The sequence below is a fragment of the Heptranchias perlo genome, chromosome 23, assembly GCF_035084215.1.
Source record: "Heptranchias perlo isolate sHepPer1 chromosome 23, sHepPer1.hap1, whole genome shotgun sequence".
Taxonomy (NCBI): domain Eukaryota; kingdom Metazoa; phylum Chordata; class Chondrichthyes; order Hexanchiformes; family Hexanchidae; genus Heptranchias; species Heptranchias perlo.
The window spans coordinates 46,714,654-46,740,501 of NC_090347.1; the positions used below are offsets into that span (position 1 = coordinate 46,714,654).

Consider the following 25,848-nt stretch of genomic DNA (forward strand, 5'->3'; position numbering starts at 1 on the left):
ACTGCTGACCACCACCCAACTGAAAAGCACAAATACAAATGTGAACGGCTTGGCCTGTTCCTGAGACATCCTTCCATCTGTTCCAGCCACTTTGAACAACTCTGATTATAAGACACTAACACTTATCGAGACAGCTACGAGGACAGGAAAATGCAAGTTCAGGACTGCTTCACAGAGTGAGCACATCTGAAATGGTCTCTGGGTAGGGCAATGAAGGCAAAAACTCTGCAAACATTCAAGAATCAATTAGATGCTGTAATGAGGAGTATTGCAAGGTTTCCATGGATGAGCTACATGGCCCAGTGGTCTCCCTACCTGTACTAATCTTTATGAACAATCAGCTGATTTAAAAAAAAACCTATTTCTTGCTGAGTAACAGCATGGTGTGATAGAGACAACTGTCAAGTCCCGTCCTGTTGGAAATACTATATGCAATCACCTAAACACAAGAACAGGAGTAGGCCATTTAGCCTCTCTAGCCTGTTCCACCATCATTCAACCAACAACAACTTGCATTTAACATCCCAAGGTGCCTCGCAGGAGCAATTATCAAAAAAATTTGACACCAAGCTACATAAGGAGATATTAGTTTAGGTGACCAAAAGCTTGGTCAAAGAGGTGGGTTTTAAGGAGAGTCTTAAAGGAGGAGAGAGAGGCGGAGAGACGGAGGGGTTTAGGGAGGGAATTCCAGAGCTTGAGGTCAAGGCAGCTGAAGACACGGCCATCAACGGTGGAGCGATTAAAATCGACAATGCGCAAGAGGCCAGAATTGGAGGAGCGCAGAGATCTCGGAGGGTTGCAGGGCTGGAGGAGGTTACAGAGATAGGGAGGGGCGAGGCCATGGAGTGATTTGAAAACAAGGATGAGAACATTTATTTTAAAAAATTGAGGCGTTGTCGGACCGGGAACCAATGCACATCAGTGAGCACAGGGATAATGGGTGAACGGGACTTGGTGTGAGTTAGGATATGGACAGCAGAGTTTTGGATGAGCTCAAGTTCAGGGAGGGTGGAAGATGGGAGACCGGCCAGGAGGGTATTGGAATAGTCAAGTCTAAAGGTAACAAAGGCATGACGAGAGTTTCAGCAGCAGGTGAGCTGAGGCAGGGGTGGAGGCGGGCGATGTTACAGAGGTGGAAGTAGGTGGTCTTGGTGATGGAGCGGATATGTGGTCGGAAGCTCCTCTCGGGGTTAAATAGGACGCCAAGGTTGTGAACAGTCTGGTTCAGCTTCAGACAGTGGTCAGGGAGAGGGTGGAGTCGGTGGATAGGGAACGGAGTTTGTGGCAGGGTCCGAAGACATTGGCTTCAGTCTTCCCAATATTTAGCTGGAGAAAATTTCTGCTCATCCAGTCGGACAAGCAGTGAGACAAATCAGAGTCAGTAGTGGGGTCAAGAGAGGTGGTGGTGAGGTGGAGCTGGGTATCATCAGTGTACATGTGGAACGTGACGTTGTGTTTTCGGATAATGTCACCGAGGGGCAGCATGTAGATGAGTAATAGGAGAGGGCCAAGGATAGATCCTTGGGGGAGTCCAGAGGTAATAGAGCGGGAGCGGGAAGAGAAGCCATTGCAGGTGATTCTCTGGCTACGACTGGATAGATAAGGACGGAACCAGGCAAGTGCAGTCCCACCCTTAGGAAACAGTGATCATAATATCATGGAATTTCACATCCAGTTTGAGAGCGAGGATCTTGGATCTGAAACTACTGTATTAAACCTAAATAAGGACAATTATAAAGGAATGAGGGCAGAATTGGCTAAAGTAGACTGGGAAAACAGATTAGAAGGTATGATGGTGGATAAGCAGTGGCAAACATTTAAAAAGATATTTTATGACTCTCAACAAAATATATCCCAGTAAGGAGGAAAGATTCCATGAGAAGGGTGAACCGACCATGGCTAACTAAGGAAGTCAAGGATGGTATCAGGTTAAAAGAAAAAGCATACAACATGGCAAAGATTACTGGTAAGCCCGAAGATTGGGAAAACTTTAAAAACCAGCAAAGGATGACTAAAAGAATAATAAAAGGGAGAAAATAGATTATGAGAGTAAACTAGCAAGAAATATAAAAACTGACAGTAAAAGCTTCTACAAGTATATAAGGAAGAGAGTAGCTAAAGTAAACATTGGTCCCTTAGAGGATGAGACTGGGGAAATAATAATGGAAAACAAGGAAATGGCAGAGGCTTTGAACAGATATTTAGTATCTGTCTTCACAGTAGAAGTCAGTAATAACATACCAATAATAGTAGAAAATCAAGGGGCAAAGGGGAGGGAGGAACTAAAAACAATCACTATCACTAGAGAAAAAGTACTGGGTAAATTAATGGGTCTAAAGGCTGACAAGTCCCCTGGACCTGATGGCTTGCATCAGAGGGTGTTAAAGGAAGTGGCTACAGAGATAGTGGATGCATTGGTTGTAATCTTCCAGAATTCACTAGATTCTGGAAAGGTCCCAGTGGATTAGAAAACCGCAAATGTAAATCGCCTATTCAAGAAGGGAGTGAGACAGAAAGCAGGTAACTATAGACCAATTAGCCTAACATCTGTCATAGGGAAAATGCTAGAAGTAGTAGCAGGACATTTAGAGACTCAAAATAAAATCAAGCAGAGTCAGCATGGTTTTATGAAGGGGAAATCATGTTTGACAAATTTATTAGAGTTCTTTGAGGAAGTAACGGGCAGGGTGGATAAAGGGGAACCAATGGATGTAGTGTATTTGGATTTCCAAAAGGCATTTGATAAGGTGCCACATAAAAGGTTATTGCACAAGATAAGAGCTCATGGTGTTGGGGGTAATATACTGACATGGATAGAGGATTGGCTAACTAACAGAAAACAAAAAAAGAGTTGGGATAAGAGGGTCATTTTCAGGATGGCAATCTGTAACTAGTGGGGTGCCGCAGGGCTCAGTGCTGGGGCCTCAACTATTTACAATATATATCAATGACTTGGATGAAGGAACAGAGTGTCTTGTGGCCAAATTTGCTGATGATACAAAGATAGGTGGAAAAGCAAGTTGTCTGCAAAGGGATATTGACAGGTTAAGCGAATGGGCAAAAATTTGGCAGATGGAATATGATGTGGGAAAATGTGAAGTCATCCAGTTTGGGAGGAAGAATAAAAAAGCAAAACATTATTTAAATGGAGAAATATTACAAAATGAAACACATACATGAAACACGAAAAGTCAACATACAGGTGCAGCAGGTAATCCGGAAGGCAAATGGAATATTGGCCTTTATTTCTAGGGGGATGGAGTATAAAAGCAGGGAAGTCATGCTACAACTGTACAGGGTGCTGGTGAGACCACACCTGGAGTACTGCGTACAGTTCTGGTGCCCTTATTTAAGGAAGGACATACTTGCATTGGAGGCAGTTCAGAGAAGTTTCACTAGGTTGATTCCAGGTATGGAAGGGTTGTCTTATGAGGCAAGATTGAACAGGTTGGGTCTATACTCATTGGAGTTTAGAAGAATGAGAGGAGATCTTATTGAAACATAAGATTGTGAGGGGACTCGATAGGGTAGATGCTGAGAGGATGTTACCCCTCATGGGGGAATCTAAAACTAGGGGGCATAGTCTCAGAATAAGGAGTTGCCCATTTAAGATGGAAATGAGGAGGAATTTCTTCTCCCAGAGGGTTGTGAACCTTTGGAATTCTTTGCCCCAAAGAGCGGTGGAGGCTGAGACACTGAATATATTCAAGACTAAACTAGACAAATTTTTGATCAGCAAGAGAATCAAAGGATATGGGGAACAGGCGGGAAAGTGGAGTTGAGGCCAGAATCAAATGAGCCATGATCTCACTGAATGGTGGAGCAGGCTCAAAGGGCCAAATGGCCTACTCCTGCTCCTATCTCTTATGTTCACCCAGCTGGATGATGGAGGAGAGGTATTGGAGGAAGATGGTGTGGTCAACCATGTCAAAGGCTGCACACAGGTCACGAAGGATGAGGAGAGATAGTTTACCATGGTCACTGTCATATAGGATGTCATTTGTCACTTTGATAAGGGCCGTTTCAGTCCTGTGGCAGGGGCAGATACCTGATAGGAGGGATTCAAACATGGAATGGCAGGAAAGATGGGCACAGATTCAGGAGGCGACAAAACATTCAAGGTCTGGAGAGAAAAAGGAGGTTGGAGATGGGGCGGTAGTTTGCAAGGACAGAGGGGTCAAGGGTGGGTTCTTTGAGGGGGTGATGAAGGCAGATCTGAAGGGGAGGGGGAACAGTACCTGAGGCGAGGGAACCGTTAATAATATCAGCTAACATGGGGGCCAGGGAGGGAAGCTGGGTGGTCAGCAGTTGGTGGGAATAGGGTCAAGGGTGAAGGGTGGGGCTCATGTACAAAATGAGCTGGGAGAGGGCATAAGAGGAGATGGCAGAGAAACTAGAGGAAGATGTGAGTTCAGGGCAAGGGCAGGGGGGAACCTTACAGGAAGTTAGAGTTGGTGGGCCAGGGGAAGGGAGGGAAGCAGTCGAGGCAGCTGAACAAACAGTCTCAATCTTAGTGACAAAGTCCATGAGCTTCTCGCATGTTGTTGGAGGTAAGGGTGGAGGAGGCAGGGGAGAGGATTTTAAGATGACGGTTTGTAGTGAAGAGAAGCCGGGGGTTATCTTTGCATTCCAGGATGATCCTGGAATAGTGAGCATTTTTGGCAGAGGAGAGCAGGACCTGATAGTGCTTTATGTGGTCCAGCCAGATCTGGCGATGAATGGCTAAACCAGTTGTCTGCCATAAACGTTCAAGTCTGCGTTCCTTGGACTTAAGGGAGTGGAGATGAGGGCCGTACCAGTGGGAACGACCGAGAGGCACAGAGGAAAGCTGTAGGCTTACCGAAGAGGGAGTCAAGCCATGGGACGGCAGCACGAGAGTAGGAAGGTCGAGGAGTACTGATGGATTGGGGTTGGGATTTGGGGGGGCGGAGTACCTGAGAGGGGGATAATGAAAGGAGGCATTTCAAAAGGAGATGGGGGTCTCGGAGGGGTAAAGAAGAAAAAAGGGAGAAAACAAGCGATGGGCTCAGAACGGCATCCAAATCGCACACGCGAATGGACACAGAGAAACTCAAGTTACACGGGTGTGGTTACATAGCAAGATTAGATGATGTGTCCTGGTAATAAACGGGCAATAGAGAGGAGACAATAGGAGGGAGTCATAGGAACAGGAGTAGGCCATTCAGCCCCTCGTGCCTGCTCCGCCATTTAATAAGATCATGGCTGATCTGTGATCTAACTCCATATACCTGCCTTTGGCCCATATCCCTTAATACCTTTGGTTGCCAAAAAGCTTTCTATCTCAGATTTAAATTTAGCAATTGAGCTAGTATCAATTGCTGTTTGCGGAAGAGAGTTCCAAACTTCTACCGCCCTTTGTGTGTAGAAATGTTTTCTAATCTCACTCCTGAAAGGTCTGGCTCTAATTTTTAGACTGTGTCCCCTACTCCTAAAATCCCCAACCAGCAGAAATAGTTTCTCTCTATCCACCCTATCCGTTCCCCTTAATATCTTATAAACTTCGATCAGATCACCCCTTAACCTTCGAAACTCCAGAGAATACAACCCCAATTTGTATAATCTCTCCTCGTAACTTAACCCTTGAAGTCCAGGTATCATTCTAGTAAACCTACGCTGCATTCCCTCCAAGGCCAATATGTCCTTCCGAAGGTGCGGTGCCCAGAACTGCTCACAGTACTCCAGGTGCGGTCTAACCAGGGTTTTTTATAGCTGCAGCATAACTTCTGCCCCCTTGCACTCTAGTCCTCTCGATATAAAGGCCAGCATTCCATTAGCCTTCTTGATTATTTTCTGCACCTGTTCATGACACTCCAATGATCTATGTACCTGAACCCCTAGGTCCCTTTGGACATCCACTGTTTTTAACTTTTTACCATTTAGAAAGTACCCTGTTCTATCCTTTTTAGATCCAAAGTGGATGACCTCACATTTGTCCAAAGTAAAGTCAAAGTCAGAGGTGCCATGGTGAGATAAAGTTGATGTAAATAGGGTGGAGTCAGCTTGGAGCATCAACGAACTGATGTGCAGGATTGGAGACAGGTGTGGAGAGCGAGTGAGTCCAGAAGCTATTTGAAGGGTAGAGTATCAGAGGACCCACTGCTGGAGGCGTTTCCATGGGAATGAAGAGCCAGGTGGTGTGCAGAATCAGTCGTGGGACAGAAAAACTTTGGCAAAGTTGGTGATCGCTATAAGATCCAGAAGCGATGGAGAAATGGACTACGGCCCAGCAGAGTGAATTTCTGGCCAGGAACCAGACTGTAGCAAAGTAAAGCTTAAAAATCAATAGGACCAGCAGGACAGTCATAAGCTCAGCAGCGGTGGCGGATGGGCTAGAAGCTAGACGAAGTTACATTAAAACTTAAGCAACTGAATAGCAGATCAGAGTCACAGCAGCTGAGTCTGACAGTGTAGTCCAGTGTAATAGCATAGTCTTGATGGCAAAGAAGTCCAGGAATTTGGAAGCCAAACTTGGGGAAAGATCCAGTGTTCACTGATGAAAATGAAGAGCAGGCATGGTCGGGGGATGGGCAGTAACTTTAAACTTGCAGCTTGAACTTGTAGTTTGGGCTAAAATGCACCCACTATCAGAACCAGGGGAACTTAAACAGTGGAAGAGAGGAGATTGGAGGAAAAAGGGCAAAGGATGGCCAAGGATAGAGTTGCACAGCAAAGTAGCTCCCTCGGGAGTAGCCAGCCCAGAAGCCAGCTTGCAATCAGATCATGGCTGATCTGTATCTCAACTCCATTCACCCATCTTTGATCCGGGAAGGATATTATACCCTTAAAGCATTAGGAATTTTTACACCCTGAGGAAACATTAAAGATGTTGGGCTTGTTTTCTCTGCTCAAGTTCTCTCCATGGATTGGAAGGTAGCAAATGTAACCCTGCTATTCAGGAAAGGGGGGGGGAAAGAGAGAAAACAGGGAACTATAGGCCAGTTAGCCTGACATCAGTAGAAGGGAAAATGCTGGAATCTATTATTAAGGATGTAGTAACAGGGCACTTAGAAAATCATAATATGATTAGGCAGAGTCAACACAGTTTTATGAAAATAAATTTGTCAAACACGATTTCCCTAAGAGTTTCTTGAGGGTGTAACTAGCAGGGTGGATAAAGGGGAACCAGAGGATGTAGTATATTTGGATTTTCAAAAGGCATTCGATAAGGCGCCACACAAGAGGTTGTTACACAAGATTAGGGCTCATGGGATTGAGGGTAATATATTAGCATGGATTGAGGATTGGTTAAGAGTCAGAAAATACAGCAGGAATAAATGGGTCATTTTCAGGTTGGCAGATTGTAACTAGTGGGGTGCCGCAAGGATCAGTGCTTGGGCCTCAGCAGTTTACACTATACATCAATGACTTAGATGAGGGGACCGAGTGTAATGTATCCAAGGTTGCTTACGATACACAGCGAGGTGGGAAAGTAGGCTGTGCGGAGGATGTAAAGAGGCTGCAAACGGATATAGACAGGTTAAGTGAGTGGGCGAGAAGATGGCAGATGAAGTATAATGTGGGGAAATATGAAATTATCCACTTTGGTAGGAAGAATAGAAAAGCAGAATTTTTTTTTTTAAAAGATGAGAGTCTAAGAAATGTTGTTATTCAGAGGGATTTGGGTGTCCTTGTACACGAATCACAGAAAATGAATAAGCAAGTATAGCAAGTAATTAGGAAGGCAAATGGTATTTTAGCCTTTATTGCGAGAGGGTTGGAGTATAAGAGTAAGGAGGTCTTGCTGCAATTATATAGGGCTGTGGTGAGACCTCGTGTACAGTTTTGGTCTCCTTACCTAAGGAAGGATATACTTACCTTAGAGGCGGTGCAACGAAGGTTCACTAGATTGATTCCTGGGATGAGAGGGTTGTCCTATGAGGGGAGATGGAGTAGAATGGGCCTATAGTCTCTGGAGTTTAGAAGAATGAGAGGTGATCTCATTGAAACGTATAAAATTCTTAGAGGGCTTGACAGGGTAGATGCTGAGGGGCTGTTTTCCCTGGCTGCAGAGTCTAGAACTAGGGGTCATTGTCTCAAGATAAGGGGTCGGCCATTTAGGATAGAGATGAAGAGGAATTTCTTCACTCAGAGGGTTGTGAATCTTTGGAATTCTCTACCCCAGAGGGCTGTGGATGCTGAGTCGTTGAGTGTGACACTTCACCTGACGAAGGAGAAAGCCTCCGAAAGCTTGTCATTTTCAAATAAAACTGTTGGACTATAACCTGGTGTTGTAAGATTCCTTACATTTGTCAACCCCAGTCCATCACCGGCATCTCCACTTTAACAGTGGTGATAGAGGACTGAACCTGGTAACTTGCTGACTGCGATGGAAATTCAAAATAGGCTGCGGGGGCAAATATTAAAAATTCGGGAGTGTGGGGCAGGAAGGGGGATCCAGGCAGAAGGTTTTCAACAAAGGGGAAGGGGTTTGAAGGGGACAGAGTAAATGTGATGAGTTTTTGAATGAAGGAGGAAGTGGGGGATTTGGCGAGAGGGTGGGGTTGATGTGTGTTAAGGGGACAGCCCCACTGGGCCTAATGGCCTTTTCTTATTTATAAAAAGTTCTTGCGTTCTATGGGTCTTCGAGGGCTCCACAAGCAGCACGATGTTTTTTGTTGGCTTCTCTATTACTGATATAGCGAGAGCGACGGTACACTGACAGCCTCAGAAAGGGCTCCAAAGTACAGACCAGGGTATGTTCAATCAGAGCTCAGCATCGCCTTCATTCTTACCTGACAGATTAGCAGTAGATCACTGTTGGATGCAAAGGTTCCCTCTCTCAGGCATCGCTGGCACTCCTCTTGCCAGTGGCGCCATTTCAACTCAAACTCTGTTAGGGTCTGATTAACTCCAGGCTAAGGTGAGGGAAAGCAGACAGTGAAGACAGCATGAGAAGGTTCAACACTGACAACAGAGACACTGACATTTCCTCAGAACAACTATTAGGACAAAAATATTTTAAGTTATCCAACAGTGGCAGGGCACAGCACTGGAAGTTCAATATTGGCTCATGTGAATGAAAAAGTTACCAGATGCCCGAATGAGGAAAGGCAATGGCTCATTTAGGACTAAACCACACAGAGTTGGAGGGCCCAAGATGAATCCCCAGTCTGTGATGGGTTAGCTGATCTTATCCAGGATGGCAGTTAGGGTGCTATAATCAGCCTGAGCTGGGGGAAGGGAGGAAAAAAAAAGTAGCCCACTCCAGGTCACTAACCAGCAATCAGTGTACAGGATTGGTCATGGCTAAGATGCCCTCCATGGGCAAATAGCCTGGCTAGGCTCACAAATAAAGAATGGCCACGGGGACGAGGCATCAGAGGACAGCTACTGCCTGCCTTCAGAACTTCAGCTCCAACAACACAAACCAGGACATCACTTCCCAGTAAACACCTGCTTCCTTTTCTACTGATGTTTCCCATTCCTTGATAGAGAGGAGGCAGCTGCCCAACTTCCTAACCTTCCACCAATCCAGTTACAAGACCAGGGGGTGTCCAAACCTTGTGTTGATGTAGGCCACTCAGATGTGTATCAGAACACGTCTACAGTCACCGATACTAACAACACTCCTATTCAGGGTTTACCTAGCGCTGAGGCAACAGCTCTTTACAAACCTCCCAGCCCTCGAAAGTCAAACAGGACAAAGCGGTTAATAAGAAATATAAGCGTAAAAAGGACCAGGCTGTCTGGGCTTCAGGGGCTGGATTACATGTGGCTCCCACGTGGTACACAATCCCTGGCTGCTGCTCATCAGCACAACAGACCGACTCCTCCACTCACTTTCCTTGCACCAGGTCGCCACGCAACACTTTCCGCTTGTTGATGACAACACGGATCTGCAGGTGAGGAGACTGGCTTGGACACTGCCCTTTACACTCTTGGGCCAGATTCAAATCCAGCACAGATTGCTGGGATGAAAGTCTCCTTTGTTGCAGTAATGTCTCTCTGTAAAGAGAGCTTGGCCTGTATACAAAACTGCCTCTTGGGAAACTTTACCCTGAACCCGATCCAGGCTTACAGCAGGTGCTGGGCACCCAAGATGGGAAAGTGTTGAATCTTTCAGATTGCCAAGTTAGCTGACCTCAGCTGGGGAGCAGCAGTTGGATGGTACAATTGGTCTCAGCACCACAAAATTAGGGACGAGTGGGGAATAAATCAACAGGGTCCCCATTCTTGATCGCTGCCCAGCTGACCCAGGTTGAGGCGCACATATGTAGGCGGCAGGGGAGCACGGAACTGGGCTGAGATGCTGGATAGTCAGCAGATGCTCATAGTTAAAGCTCACGCATAAATAATGACCACTTAAAAGGTAGGTACCAGACAGAAACTAGAGCTTGCCGGAACATATTTCAGCAAGGAGTCACCACCTGAGGGAAGAGAGAAAAAAAATGACAAAAAAACAGCCACTTGGGACAGGGTATCGAAGTACCCATGGAGTTGTACCCAAGAGTGAGTCTGAGTCCTCCGGACACCAAGGGAAGTGGGGGGGGGGGGGGACAAAAAGAAAACCAACTCCATGACCTACAGTGAAAATGGGCATCTTTTTCAACAGGTCATCCATACTGCTGTACATGGAATTGGCTGCAGGTTCAACCAAGGCCTTCTTAGCCAGCAACTGCCGGGATTCCTCTATCCGGCCTTGTAGCACATAGCCAGTAATCTGGAAAATACAAGGAGAACGTCACAACAATAACAGTCAGACCTTGAACCCCATCACCTCCGAGACATTTAATTTCTAAAAATCTCAATTCTCCACGCTTTCCCCCAGCCCCCTCCCCGAGGGCCGAACACCTTCGGGCGGTGGGGAGGGGGCGCTCTGACACTCGACGGGCGGTGGGGAGGGCAGTTTCCAGCACAGACCACCAATGATCAAGCACAGAAGCCTGGGTGATTTGCACCCTTCCCTAGCCCAGGACAATGTGGCTAAATGTAGCGGCTCAGCTGTAGATCAGAACACGGGCTGGACCTGGGTCCTTCCTGGCCTGTGTGACTCAGCAATGCAGACAGCGTTTTAATGCTGCAAACTCATTGTTTGAAACCAGCTCAGACATCCACCATCCCATCGACAATCACTTCTAACAAGAGCTGTGGTGAACCAAGCCCCCTGGCAGCACCGAGTCATCACTTACCACGTTCCAGTAGTACAGGTGCTCCGTGGGGCTATCAGAAGCCAGGAGCTGTTGACTCATAGCATCCACCTGGCAGATATGCAGTTTGATCCAGTCCAGAAGGAGCATCATGAGAGAGCCAGCTGCAACCAGACATCACTGCCTTTGTATTTCCATAAACCACATACAACATCTAGTTAAAACAATTTAGTCACAACCCATTGCTGCAGCCAGAATTTTACTTTTCCCCCTCCTGTAAATGTTTCCAGTCCCTGTCTAGGTACGGGTTCCACAGGCACCAGCAGTCCTCCAGTGGCGTATTTCATACTTGAGCCTAGACAGTGGCAGTCACAGGCTGTTCAACCAGAAGGCACCACGTTGAGCCTAACCTTGCCCTTGGCCAACATCCACACACTCCCTTGACACAGCGAGCCAGAGCAGGAGCTCTGGTGGAGTCTTCCCCTCTCTAGCTCAGTAGAACCCCTCTTTTTGTCTCAGCTAACCCTGCAGAGCCTGGGCACTCCTGGCCGACATCGCCCTGGATGATGCCTGCACACTCCAGCCACCCGGGGAGGTGGCACTGATGTTTTATTTGTTTGTACTGATTGCAGTAGTCTAGTGGTTCTGGTCCTGGACCAGCAACCCAGAGAATGTGAGTTCAAATCCCACCAGGGCAAGTTGTGAATTGAGTCCAATAAACCTGCTACTTTGTGGGCTGGCACCAGAAAGTGACCATGAAGCTGCCGGATTGTCATAAAAACCCGACTGGTTCATTAGTGTTCTTCGGGGAAAGGAAACGGACATCCCTACCCAGTTTGGAATAAATGCGACTCCAGTCCCACACCACGGTTGACTCTTAATGTCCTCAGAACGGGCAATAAATGGGAACTTGCCAGTGCCGCCCACATCCCAAGAACAAATAAAGACTTAAAGTTAAATGATGAAGTTGAGCACTGTGAAGTAGCACATACAGCTTCTCAGCCTTACCCTGAGCTGCCTCAACGAACAGGATCTCGCACAGATTCCAGATCATCTCCATTGCAGACAGAATTGAAACCTGCCGTTGAAAAAGGAAACCCTGCTGTTACCCTCTATCAGCACATTGCACCGTACTCCAAGATATGGAACTAATTCAAGAAAACAAGGGGCCTGGGCGCTGCAGTAGGTTAGACATCCGGGACCGAGGCTCAGATCCAGCCCAGATGAAGGGGATACAAGTCTGCTCTCTCTCCTAGCTGTAAGGATCCTTTGTGAAGTGAGTTTGGTCAGTCTCAGCAAAGTAAACATGAGCCCATGGTAATAAAAACAGCCCCTAATTTGGCATCAATTAAATCTGCAGTCACTGTGGGCCCCATAGGTGTAGATACTGGAGCCTCAGAAACCACATCAAGGTTTCAACATCTGTTGCCATTGCTTACCAGATACATCAAGTCACTGAAAGATAAATCCTGGTATTCTGATTTAGGATTTATCCACTAATAAGGCAACAGCACTGTGAAAAGCCCCTGCCAAAGCTCCAGGCTAACAAAATTCAAACAGGCATCCAAGCCAATAAGAAAAATAAGCACAAATAGGGCTGAGTTGCCTGGGCTTCGAAGGCTGGATTCCAAGGCTTAGAGGCTGTAAGCTGGGCACCCCTGTAGTAGAGGGCACTCTTCTGAGCTTGGGACAGTGTAGAGAGAGCTTTACTCTGTATCTAACCCGTGCTGTACCTGCCCTGAGAGTGTTTGATGGGACAGTGTAGAGGGAGCTTTACTCTGTATCTAACCCGTGCTGTACCTGCCCTGGGAGTGTTTGATGGGACAGTGTAGAGGGAGCTTTACTCTGTATCTAACCCGTGCTGTACCTGCCCTGGGAGTGTTTGATGGGACAGTGTAGAGGGAGCTTTACTCTGTATCTAACCCGTGCTGTACCTGCCCTGAGAGTGTTTGATGGGACAGTGGAGAGGGAGCTTTACTCTGTATCTAACCCGTGCTGTACCTGCCCTGAGAGTGTTTGATGGGACAGTGGAGAGGGAGCTTTACTCTGTATCTAACCCGTGCTGTACCTGCCCTGGGAGTGTTTGATGGGACAGTGGAGAGGGAGCTTTACTCTGTATCTAACCCGTGCTGTACCTGCCCTGGGAGTGTTTGATGGGACAGTGTAGAGGGAGCTTTACTCTGTATCTAACCCGTGCTGTACCTGTCCTGGGAGTGTTTGATGGGACAGTGTAGAGGGAGCTTTACTCTGTATCTAACCCTGTACCTGCCCTGGGAGTGTTTGATGGGACAGTGTAGAGGGAGCTTTACTCTGTATCTAACCCGTGCTGTACCTGCCCTGGGAGTGTTTGATCTGAATTGCATTGTTCTATTCACCACAAATTAACAAAAGAGGAATATTTTACTCTAATTTTCCTGCTTTGGAGCAGATATACACCAGTACTAGTTTGTATATTCTTTGTCATACTTGGTTCAAGAAGCATTAGCACTAACACCAGAATAAGCCTCTCCTGAAGGACACCGCACATTAACACGGTCAGAGATCCTTGGAAGTTCAAGTCACCGTGAAAACTTTTGGCCCAAAATCTGCAGAAATCAATGGACTCTCAGCAGCTGAGCTATCCTGAATCAGGAAAGGTCAGGGCGAAAGCTTGGATTAGCGCAGTGAGGACTACCAGAAGGTCATTATTCTGGCTTCAAGTAAACACCGTACATGAATGCGTGTGTTGAAGACTATACTTGCAATGCTGAGCTCATCAAAGAGTGAGTCCCTTTACCTGGGAGATTCCTTTCATGAGATCTGGTAGATTAAAAAAGGCCTGAAGGAGCCAGTGCCCCTACAGCCGGTCCCCAGCCAGGAGCCAGTGCCCATGGAGCCGGTCCCCAGCCAGGAGCCAGTGCCCATGGAGCCGGTCCCCAGCCAGGAGCCAGTGCCCATGGAGCCGGTCCCCAGCCAGGAGCCAGTGCCCATGGAGCCGGTCCCCAGCCAGGAGCCAGTGCCCATGGAGCCGGTCCCCAGCCAGGAGCCAGTGCCCATGGAGCCGGTCCCCAGCCAGGAGCCAGTCCCAAAGAAAGCGAAGGAGAAAAGATTGCGGGAATTTAAAATGAGAAGTTCTAAAAGCAAACTTGCCCCCTCTGGCCAGTCCAGCGGTACGGCATCTTACAGCCTGAATGCTCGATAGCCCCTGAAGGGGAAGGGGAGGGCAGAGTGTCAACGCTCCACACACCATCGTGAAAATAGCTCATTTGCACTCCTAGCACAAAACAAAAAAACCCGTCAGCGATAGACATGCATCCTAGGAATCACCTCCCTCTCAGCCCAACCTGGACCCCAGCCTAACATTAAGTAAACAGTGCTCGAATAGTCTCATACCTGATCCTCATATTGCATCGATAGGGCTGGATCACGAGAGAAGGCTAGGAAAAGAAAAATAAATATTTCTTGTAGACACTGCACACTAAAGTCATCAGAAATGCAAAACGTAGGTAGTGGAGAGGGTGCAGAACAGGGCAATGAGACTAAGAGTGTAAAGGGGATGAACTGCAATGAAAGAGTATTTTTGAAGTGACTGGATAAAGGGAATGCAGTGGATATAGTGTACTTGCATTTTCAGAAGCTGGTTGATAAGGTGTCTCACAAGAGGCTTCTTACAAAAATTCAGGCATGTGATATAAGAGGAAATGTATATACAAATGGTTTGGATGGATTTTTTGGAGCACCATCTTGGAATTTACTGACAACACAAAAGTAGGAGGTTTAGCAAACAGCGATGCGGACTATGAAACACTTTAGGAAGACAGAGGGGTTCATGGAATGGGCAGGCAGGTGGCAGATACAATTTAATGTGGACAAGTGAGGTAATATATTTTGGGAGTTGATATAAGGATTGGGAGTATAGACTCAATGAAAAGACACTGAAAGGTGGGAATGAACAGAGACAGAAGGGTTCAAATATATAATTCCCAAAAAGTGTGAGTGCAGGTAGGTGAAGCCATAAAAAAAGGCCAACAGCATTTTGAGTTATATAAATGGGACACAGAGTACAAGAGTAAATAGGTAATGATAAATTTATACAAAACGTGGGTTAGCCCACAGTTAAGAATACTGTGCGCAGTTTTGGGCGCCCCATTATAGAAAGGACATTAAAACCAGAGAGAACGTACAGTATAGATTTACCAGGATGATGCCAGGGATGAGAAACTGTAGTTTTGAGGCAAGACTGGGACTATTTCCACTGGAGCAGAGAAGGATAAGAGGAGTATTAATAGAGATTTTTAAAATTATGAAAGCTTTTGATAAGTGAGAATAGGGAAAGACTATTTCCTCTGGGTCAGGAGCCAGTGACAAGGGATCATCAATTTAAAATTGTCACTAAAAGAGTGAGGAGACATTTCTTTATCCAGAGGGTTGCTGTTGCATTGAATGCTTTGCTACAGGGAGTGGTTGAGGCAGAGACCAATGTATCTTTTAAGGGAAAAGTGGATAAATATTTAAAGCAGAGGAAGATATAGGACCATAAGGAGAGCAAGAGATTAATGTTGGATTGCTTGAGTAAAGGGCTAATACAAACGCAATGGGCCTTTTGTGACAATAGTCTCCTTTTGTGCTGTACATTATGATTCTATAGGATGAGCTATAATGAAAGATTTGGGAAGCTCAAGCACTATAGTCTAGAAAAAAATGGGGTTAAGGGGGGGGGGGGGGGGGGGGGGGGACACACCTCATTGCATCCCCGATTCTCATTGCTCTACCATTGGCAGCCGTGCCTTCAGCTGTCTAGGGCCTAAGCTCTGGAATTCCCTCCCCAAACCTCTCTCTCCTCCTTTAAGTCGCTCCTTATAACCTACCTCTTTGACCAGGTCACCTGTCCCATTTTCTCCCCGTGTGGCTCGGTATCAAATTTTGCTTGATAACGCTCGTGTGAATCGCCTTGGGACATTTTATGACATTAAAGGCACTATATCAATTCAAGTTGTTATTGTTATTATTATAATAGAGTAAACTTGAATATTAATTAAGCCAAGAAAGGCAAAGAAGAATTAAACTTAAATTTGTGAAAAGGAAATTTGAAACAGCTTAGGAAAATCCTCTTTACCCAGTGGGATACTTATGGAATATAATTGCCCCACAGAGTTGATGAGGTACATTCAAGAGGACGGATATTACAATGGGAAAGTTTGGGTATTGGAGGGATGGATTTCAATGCGCTGAATGGACTTCTCTAATCCTTGACTCTTCCTACGTCGCACACAGTCATTGGACGTAAATAGAAGCAGCAGCTCGGAGTGATTCTCACCTGCCTAATTCCGGGGTACTGTGGCTAACTGTAGCCCCCCGCCCACAATTAGCTAACTCATCACAAACTAGGGGTCGAACTTGAGGCTTTCCTGGACTACATGGTTCAAGTACACGCTGGATAAATTCAGAGCCACCCTAAGCTTACTCCTACCCCTTTACCCCGGGGCTCTGTGACACATTTCCAGGATGTGCGAGTGTGGCCTGTAAGTTCCCTGATGCCTCAGCTGCTCCCTGGATAAACTCTCAGCCATCGTGGAAGATGCAAGAGGCTGGTTATGGGGTGGGAGCAGGTCACTGGTCACAGGATGGTGCCTTGCACGAGGCCCACTCAGGAAAGAAAATGAGCAGCTTTTTATCATTTTAAAAAGCACAAAGCATAGAAGAGCAGCTTTTTATCATTTCTGAAGTCCCCAATACTTTGGGAAGCTGGTGTGTAATGAATTTCTCTGCAGTAAATTCCTCACATGATGACCTGCATCTTACCAGTTCCTGCAGCTTTGTGCAGCTCCTCCATGTAAGCTCTAATCACCGAACGGTAGTTCCTGCTGACGTGGATTAACCTGCAATAAAACTCATCATCTGTTATCGTGTGGAAATAATACCGCCTCCCTTACCAGGAGGTGCTGACTCCAGCCGGAGCATTTCCAAGCAGGCGAGGAGTCTCGTCAGAATAGGCAAGATGTGAGAAAGCTCAGAAAAAGGCAATTCATCCAGATTAAATCTTGACAGTCGGACAAGGGCACAAGTTAGAAACTGCAGAAAGGCACATTTAGAACAGATGCCAGAAAAGGATCAACATGTGTAATCGGACCCCTGTGTCAACAGTTACACGGTGACAAGACTGTAGATGTTTTTCTGAAGGGCTGAACGAGGTTAAGCTAAACAGTCTCTCTCATCTTTATCAATCTTGTGAACAGAGATCAGAAATCAAACCAAGGGCCATACTGCTCGATATGACTTACCCTGGGCACTGCCTTTAACCACCAGCCACTGGGGGAGCTAACTCACCGTTAAGGTTTTACCACACATTGTCTGACGGATGGTTCGAATGGAACCGGCTTTAACGTAGGAACAGTAGTAGGTCATTCAATTAGATCACGGCTGATCTGTCACTTTAATATTCTATATTCCTCCCTTTATAGTGCACACCTTCAACATACATACAAACACGGGGAGAGAGCGCGCGCCACAGCGAGAGAGTAAGAGCACGAGTGGGCCAGCGCCTGGAGCTCCAGAGCCCGGAGCGCCAGAGCTCGGAGAGCAAGCACTAAGCGCCAGAGCCCAAAGAGCGCCAGACCAAGAGAGCTATTCTGGTGTGTTGTCTGAGGGATAAATGCTGGCCAGGACACCAAACAATGTAGCATTTCCTCAGTACTGCACTGGAGTGTCAGCCTAGATTTTGTGCTCAGGTCCTGGAGAGGAGCTTCAACCTTCTGACCCAAGAGATGAGAGTGCTACCACTGAGCCATGCTACTGTGGCTAATATATCAGCAATGAAGCTGAAATTCATTTCTATACTGCCGTTCTCCCTCCATCACCATAACCTCAGTGATGACTTGTGATAGAACACAATGTATATAACTGCCCAGAAAACTCCTCACTTAAGAAATGCCTCTTTACAGTACAGTCTTGAAAGTTTCAACTGAACCAGCATCTCTAAACAGTTTCTTTTTATCTACCCTATTGAATCCTTTGATTATTTGAAAGACCGAGATTAGATCTCCCTGCATTTTCTAAATTCATTGGAATACAAGCCAAGTTTATATAATCTCTCCTCGTAAATTAACCCCATTCTGGTGCATCAGCACTCCATCCCCTCCAAGGCCGATATATCCTTCCTGAGTTGTGGTTCCCAGAACTGAACGCATTACTACAGATGGAGTCAGATCAAGGCTGTGTACAACTGACGCATAACTTCCTCCCCTTTGAATTCCAACCCCCTTGAGATAAAGGCCAACACTCTATTAGCCATTAAGATTACTTCTTTTTTTATTCGTTCATGGGATGTGGGCGTCACTGGCGAGGCCGGCATTTATTGCCCATCCCTAATTGCCCCTGAGAAGGTGGTGGTGAGCCGCCTTCTTGAACCGCTGCAGTCCGTGTGGTGACGGTTCTCCCACAGTGCTGTTAGGAAGGGAGTTCCAGGATATTGACCCAGCGACGATGAAGGAACGGCGATATATTTCCAAGTCGGGATGGTGTGTGACTTGGAGGGGAACATGCAGGTGGTGTTGTTCCCATGTACCTGCTGCTCTTGTCCTTCTAGGTGGTATAGGTCGCGGGTTTGGGAGTTGCTGCAGTGCATCCTGTGGATGGTACACACTGCAGCCACGGTGCGCCGGTGGTGAAGGGAGTGAATGTTTAGGGTGGTGGATGGGGTGCCAATCAAGCGGGCTGCTTTGGCCTGGATGGTGTCGAGCTTCGAGTGTTGTTGGAGCTGCACTCATCCAAGCAAGTGAAGAGTATTCCATCACGCTCCTGATTTGTGCCTTGTAGATGGTGGAAAGGCTTTGGGGAAGTCAGGAGGTGAGTCACTTACCACAGAATACCCAGCCTCTGACCTGCTCTTGCAGCCACAGTATTTATATGGCTGGTCCAGTTAAGTTTCTGGTCAATGGTGACTCCCAGGATGTTGATGGTGGGGGATTCGGCGATGGTAATGCTGTTGAATGTCATTGCCTGGCACTTGTCCGGCACGAATGTTACTTGCCACTTATTGGCCAAAGCCTGAATGTTGTCCAGGTCTTGCTGCATGTGGGCTCGGACTACTTCGTTATTTGAGGGGTTGCAAATGGAACTGAACACTGTGCAATCATCAGCGAACATCCCCATTTCTGACCTTATGATGGAGGGAAGGTCATTGATGAAGCAGCTGAAGATGGTTGGGCCTAGGACATTGCCCTGAGGAACTCCTGCAGCAATGCCCTGGGGCTGAGATGATTGGCCTCCAACAACCACTAGCATCTTCCTTTGTGCTAGGTATGACTCCAGCCACTGGAGAGTTTTCCCCGATTCCCACTGACTTCAATTTTACTAGGGCTCCTTGGTGCCACACTCAGTCAAATACTGCCTTGATGTCAAGGGCAGTCACTCTCACCTCACCTCTGGAATTCAGCTCTTTTCTCCATGTTTGGACCAAGGCTGTAATGAGGTCTGGAGCAGAGTGGTCCTGGCGGAACCCAAACTGAGCCTCAGTGAGCAGGTTACTGGTGAGTAAGTGCCGCTTGATAGCACTGTCGACGACACCTTCCTTCACTTTGCTGATGATTGAGAGTAGACTGATGGGGCGGTAATTGGCCGGATTGGATTTGTCCTGCTTTTTGTGGACAGAACATACCTGGGCAATTTTCCACATGGTCGGGTAGATGCCAGTGTTATAGCTGTACTGGAACAGCTTGGCTGGAGGCGCAGCTAGTTCTGGAGCATAAGTCTTCAGCACTACAGCTGGGATGTTGTCGGGGCCCATAGCCTTTGCTGTATTCAGTGCACTCAGCCGTTTCTTGATATCACGTGGAGTGAATCAAATTGGCTGAAGACTGGCTTCTGTGATGGTGGGGGATATCGGGAGGAGGCTGAGATGGATCATCCACTCGGCACTTCTGTCTGAAGATGGTTGCAAACGCTTCAGCCTTGTCTTTTGCACTCACGTGCTGGACTCCGCCCATCATTGCGGATGGGGATGGGGATGGGGATGTTTACAGAGCCTCCTCCTCCCGTTAGTTATTTAATTGTCCACCACCATTCACGACTGAATGTGGCAGGACTGCGGAGCTTTGATCTGATCCGTTGGTTGTGGAATCGCTTAGCTCTGTCTATAGCATGCTGCTTCCGCTGTTTAGCATGCATGTAGTCCTGAGTTGTAGCTTCACCAGGTTGGCACCTCATTTTTAGGTACGCCTGGTGCTGCTCCTGGTATGCTCTTCTACACTCCTCATTGAACCAGGGTTGATCCCCTGGCTTGTTGGTATGGTAGAGTGAGGAATATGCCGGGCCATAAGGTTACAGATTGTGCTGGAATACAATTCTGCTGCTGCTGATGGCCCACAGCGCCTCATGGATGTCCAGTTTTGAGCTGCTAGATCTGTTCTGAATCTATCCCATTTAGCACGGTGGTAGTGCCACACAACATGTTGGCTGGTGCCCTCAGTGCGAAGACGGAACTTCGTCTCGACGAGGACTGTGCGGTGGTCACTCCTACCAATACTGTCATGGACAGATGCATTTGCGACAGGTCGATTGGTGAGGATGAGGTCAAGTAAGTTTTTCCCTCGTGTTGGTTCGCTCACCACCTGCCGCAGGCCAGTCCTAGCAGCTATGTCCTTCAGGACTCAGCCAGTTCAGTCAGTAGTGGTGCTACCGAGCCACTCTTGGCGATGGACATTGAAGTCCCCCACCCAGGGTACATTCTGTGCCCTTGCTTCCCTCAGTGCTTCCTCCAAGTGGTGCTCACATGGAGGAGGACTGATTCATCAGCTGAGGGAGGATAGTAGGTGGTAATCAGCAGGAGGTTTCCTTGCCCCATGTTTGACCTGATGCCATGAGATTTTTGTACCTGTCCACTCGCTCTTAATTATTTGTGTGCACGACAACTAAATTTCTTTGCTCCTCAACAGTTCTTCGTTTATCACCGTTTAATAAATACGTCTTTCTTGGATGCAAAGTGAATGACCTCACACTTTCCCACATTGAACTCCATTTGCCAGTTTTGCTCACTTTTATTATTATTCGTTCACGGGATGTGGGCGTCGCTGGCAAGGCCGGCATTTATTGCCCATCCCTAATTGCCCGAGAGAAGGTGGTGGTGAGCTGCCTTCTTGAACCGCCGCAGTCCGTGTGATGACGGTTCTCCCACAGCGCTGTTAGGAAGGGAGTTCCAGGATTTTGACCCAGCGACGATGAAGGAACGGCGATATATTTCCAAGTCGGGATGGTGTGTGACTTAGAGGGGAACGTGCAGGTGGTGTTGTTCCCATGTACCTGCTGCCCTTGTCCTTCTAGGTGGTAGAAGTCACGGGTTTGGGAGGTGCTGTCGAAGAAGCCTTGGCAAGTTGCTGCAGTGCATCCTGTGGATGGTACACACTGCAGCCACGGTGCACCGGTGGTGAAGGGAGTGAATGTTTAGGGTGGTGGATGGGGTGCCAATCAAGCGGGCTGCTTTGTCCTGGATGGTGTCGAGCTTCTTGAGTGTTGATGGAGCTGCATTCATCCAGGCAAGTGGAGAGTATTCCATCACGCTCCTGACTTGTGCCTTGTAGATGGTGGAAAGGCTTTGGTGAGTCAGGAGATGAGTCACTCGCCGCAGAATACCCAGCCTCTGACCTGCTCTTGAAGCCACAGTATTTATGTGGCTGGTCCAGTTAAGTTTCTGGTCAATGGTGACCCGCAGGATGTTGATGGTGGGGGATTAGGCGATGGTAATGCTGTTGAATGTCATGGGGAAGTGGTTAGACTCTCTCTTGTTGGAGATGGTCATTGCCTGGCACTTGTCTGGCACGAATGTTACTTGCCACTTATCAGCCCAAGCCTGGATGTTGTTCAGGTCTTGCTGCATGCGGGCTCGGACTGCTTCATTATCTGAGGGGTTTGCGAATGGAACTGAACACTGTGCAATCATCAGCGAACGTCCCCAATTCCGAACTTATGATGGAGGGAAGGTCATTGATGAAGCTGCGGAAGATGGTTGGGCCGAGGACACTGCCCTGAAGAACTCCTGCAACAATGTCCTGGGGCTGAGATGATTGGCCTCCAACAACAATCTATCAATGCCCCTTTGTAATCTGCAAATTTGAATATACAACTCTATTCCTTCAACCAATTAACTTATATAAAAGCTGAGGCCCTAGTACAGATCCACAGGGAACACCATTTGTCACATCCTATCAACCAGAGGCCCTACCATTTATCTCAACTCTGTCTCCTACCTCCCAACCCAAGTCACAAGGTTGCCTTCAATTCCGTGTGCTTTCATTTTGCTAATAATCTCTTGTGCAGAACAACCATAGACACTCCCTATTAGTGATGACCTCAAAAATGCAACTAAATTAATCAGACATGATTTACCCTTCACAAATTTTTTCCGACTCTGATCAGCTCAAATTTGTTCAAGTTCAGTCACTGCCTCTAATGACAGATTCTAGTAAAGTCCCTACAACTCACGTTAGACTGAAGGGCCCATAGTTACCTGGTTTTTCTCTCTTACCCTTCTTGAATACTGGGACATTGGCAATTTTCCAATTGTATTATTCCTTCTGCTAGGTGTATGTGTGTACAGGACTGTGATTGAGGTAACAGCCCCCACCCTGCCTACACATGATGGCATTTTGCTCACTTTTTGACTTAATACACTTTTTCTTATTTTTCATCCCCCCTGTTTTATTTATATCAGGTATTTTATCACTTCCTATTCGCTGGCCTGTCAAGGCAGGCATCAGAGGGCTACAATGGGCATCAGTACCCTCACAAATTGGCCTCCATGTTTTCCCATAAAACAGTCACTACACTTCATAATAATGTTATAAAAACAGAAAAGGCTGGAAATACTCAGCAAGTCAGGCAGCACCTGTGGAGAAAGAAACAAAGTTAACGTTTCAGGTCGGTGGCCTTTCGTTACAACTAATAATGTGTTATATGTGAAGTGCTTTGAGACGCAGCCGAGAGACTCGAAAAGGCGCTGTATGAATGCAAGTCTGTCATTCTTATACCCCCTATCCACACTGCACCGAGGACGGGGGGGGGGGGGGGGAAGAAGAGAGCTATAATCCACCTAATTTATAGAAATTCGTTACAAAATGTGAACTATTACTGCAGGAGTTCCTCGGGGCAGTGTCCCAGGCCCAACCATCTTCAGCTGCTTCATCAATGACCTTCCCTCCATCATAAGGTCAGAAATGGGAATGTTCGCTGATGATTGCACAGTGTTCAGTTCCATTCGCAACCCCTCAGATAATGAAGCATTCCGAGCCCGCATGCAGCAAGACCTGGACAACATCCAGGCTTGGGCTGATAAGTGGCAAGTAACATTCGTGCCAGACAAGTGCCAGGCAATGACCATCTCCAACAAGAGAGAGTCTAACCACCTCCCCTTGACATTCAACGGCATTACCATCACCGAATCCCCCACCATCAACATCCTGCGGGTCACCATTGACCAGAAACTTAACTGGACCAGCCACATAAATACTGTGGCTACAAGAGCAGGTCAGAGGCTGGGTATTCTGCGGTGAGTGACTCACCTCCTGACTCCCAAAGCCTTTCCACCATCTACAAGGCACAAGTCAGGAGTGTGATGGAATACTCTCCACTTGCCTGGATGAGTGCAGCTCCATCAACACTCAAGAAGCTCGACACCATCCAGGACAAAGCAGCCCGCTTGATTGGCACCCCAACCACCACCCTAAACATTCACTCCCTTCACCACCGGCGCACTGTGGCTGCAGTGTGCACCATCCACAGGATGCACTGCAGCAACTCGCCAAGGCTTCTTCGACAGCACCTCCCAAACCCGTGACTTCTACCACCGAGAAGGACAAGAGCAGCAGGCACATGGGAACAACACCACCTGCATGTTCCCCTCCAAGTCACACACCATCCCGACTTGGAAATGTATCGCCGTTCCTTCATCGTCGCTGGGTCAAAATCCTGGAACTCCCTTCCTAACAGCACTGTGGGAGAACCGTCACCACACGGACTGCAGTGGTTCAAGAAGGCGGCTCACCATCACCTTCTCAAGGGCAATTAGGGATGGGCAATAAATGCCGGCCTCGCCAGCGATGCCCACATCCCATGAATGAATTTTTAAAAAATCTGAAGATAGGAGACGACGGGCAAAGTTTCAGAGGGAAAGATGGGTGGAAATCAGTTTGTACTCACTGCTCTTTGTGGGTCTTGCAATCCTTCCTAGCTTCCTGAAGTGTCATGAAGATGCCGTGTGATTCATTGAAAAGTTTGCACAGAATTGGCGAGTAAATATCCTTATCTTTGCGGACAACTTGAATGTAGGGCCTCCGCGAGGAACTGCTAAAGGGCTCACCTGGGGTTTGAACAGAAAGCAGGCCTGGGAAAATTCAACACTGCACAATTGTACACAGTACAGAGTTTGCACAAAGCATACCATCAGACGCAGTAATGATTTTCATTTACATTTGGTTAGTCGAACAATTAGAAGTTGCTCTCACAAGGGGCTAGTGGGTGAAACTACAATCAGCCACAGCACTAAACCGTGAATTCAAAAGGAACAAAATTCAATCCCAAAGTCTGCTTGTTAACTGATCAAATCAGGGCAGCAATTAGCACCAAACTTACAGCACAGAAGGAGGCCATTCAGCCCATCCTGTCTGTGCCAGCTCTTTGCTGGAGCAACCTGAAACTAATCCCACTGCCCCACTCTCTCCCCATAGCCCTGAATCAATCCAAAACTAATCCCACTGCCCCACTCTCTCCCCATAGTCCTGTATCAATCCCAACTAATCCCACTGCCCCACTCTCTCCCCATAGTCCTGTATCAATCCCAAACTAATCCCACTGCCCCACTCTCTCCCCATGGCCGTGCTGTCCTCTTCTTTAAATATTTAAACAAGTTTCACTTAAACATCCAATGGTATCTATCTCAACTGTTCCTTGTAGCAAAGCATTCCATGCTGCAACAACCTTCAGGTCCTAACCTCTCCTTCCACTCTGATAATTTTAAATTGATGACCCATCGATACTAACTTTCCAAGCAGAAAAAAATAATAGTCCGAGTAGCTCAAGTGTGATAGCCATAGTTTGTCAACCCTGGCATCATCCTGGTGAACCTAGCTTAAACATTCTTTCTAAACAGGGTGCCTAAAAACTACACAAAGTACTTTAACAGTGAGGTCCGCACCCCAAAAGTTAATCCGTCTTTTCTCTTTACAGAGGCTGACAGCATTTCCTGTTTTCTTCAATTGATTTATTAGATCAATGAAATGCTTTACCACCAGTGGCGATTCAGGAAGAGATTCTCACTCCAATTAAAAAGGAAAAATATAAAAGGATGCAGGGAAATGGAATTGGAGTAATTAGTGCCGGAATGATGTCACTTGTACGGGAGCGCGAGCAGAACTGTCTCCTTCTGTGCTGTAAAATCTGATTCCAAGGACTGTCAGATTAAAGTGGTGGAGAAAAAATATTGAAATATTCAGCATAGGAGTAGGGAAATTTCTCATTATTTATAAAAATTCAAAGTTTATATATAATCATCAATATATCATCTTACCTGTCGGTTTGTACTGTGTCGGATAGACTAGAATTTGCGTAGGGCCCCATTCGAACCCAATTGATTCGCCAGGATTCACTCCCGGAATATTCTGGAAACAAAGGCAAAGGGATTTTATTGAAACGCCTCAGATGAAGTAGAAGTTCTTTAGTTTCCCGAGGTTCGGATGAGACGTTAAACCGAGGCCTCTTCTGCTCTCTCAGGTGA

The 25,848-nt window shown here is 47.0% G+C and overlaps 1 protein-coding gene across 1 annotated transcript in view; it reads right to left on the minus strand.

Moving 5' to 3' along the window:
* nup85 (nucleoporin 85) overlaps positions 1-25,848 on the minus strand; it is a 75,138-nt gene that overhangs the window by 28,912 nt on the left and 20,378 nt on the right. The window contains exons 3-10 of the mRNA XM_068004459.1: positions 25,642-25,767; positions 24,276-24,435; positions 16,890-16,966; positions 14,481-14,524; positions 12,117-12,186; positions 11,151-11,272; positions 10,547-10,681; positions 8,754-8,876 (exon numbers count right to left, since the gene is read on the minus strand). Coding sequence (XP_067860560.1) covers positions 8,754-8,876; positions 10,547-10,681; positions 11,151-11,272; positions 12,117-12,186; positions 14,481-14,524; positions 16,890-16,966; positions 24,276-24,435; positions 25,642-25,767 — 857 coding nt within the window. The remainder of the gene's footprint in view (positions 1-8,753; positions 8,877-10,546; positions 10,682-11,150; positions 11,273-12,116; positions 12,187-14,480; positions 14,525-16,889; positions 16,967-24,275; positions 24,436-25,641; positions 25,768-25,848) is intronic.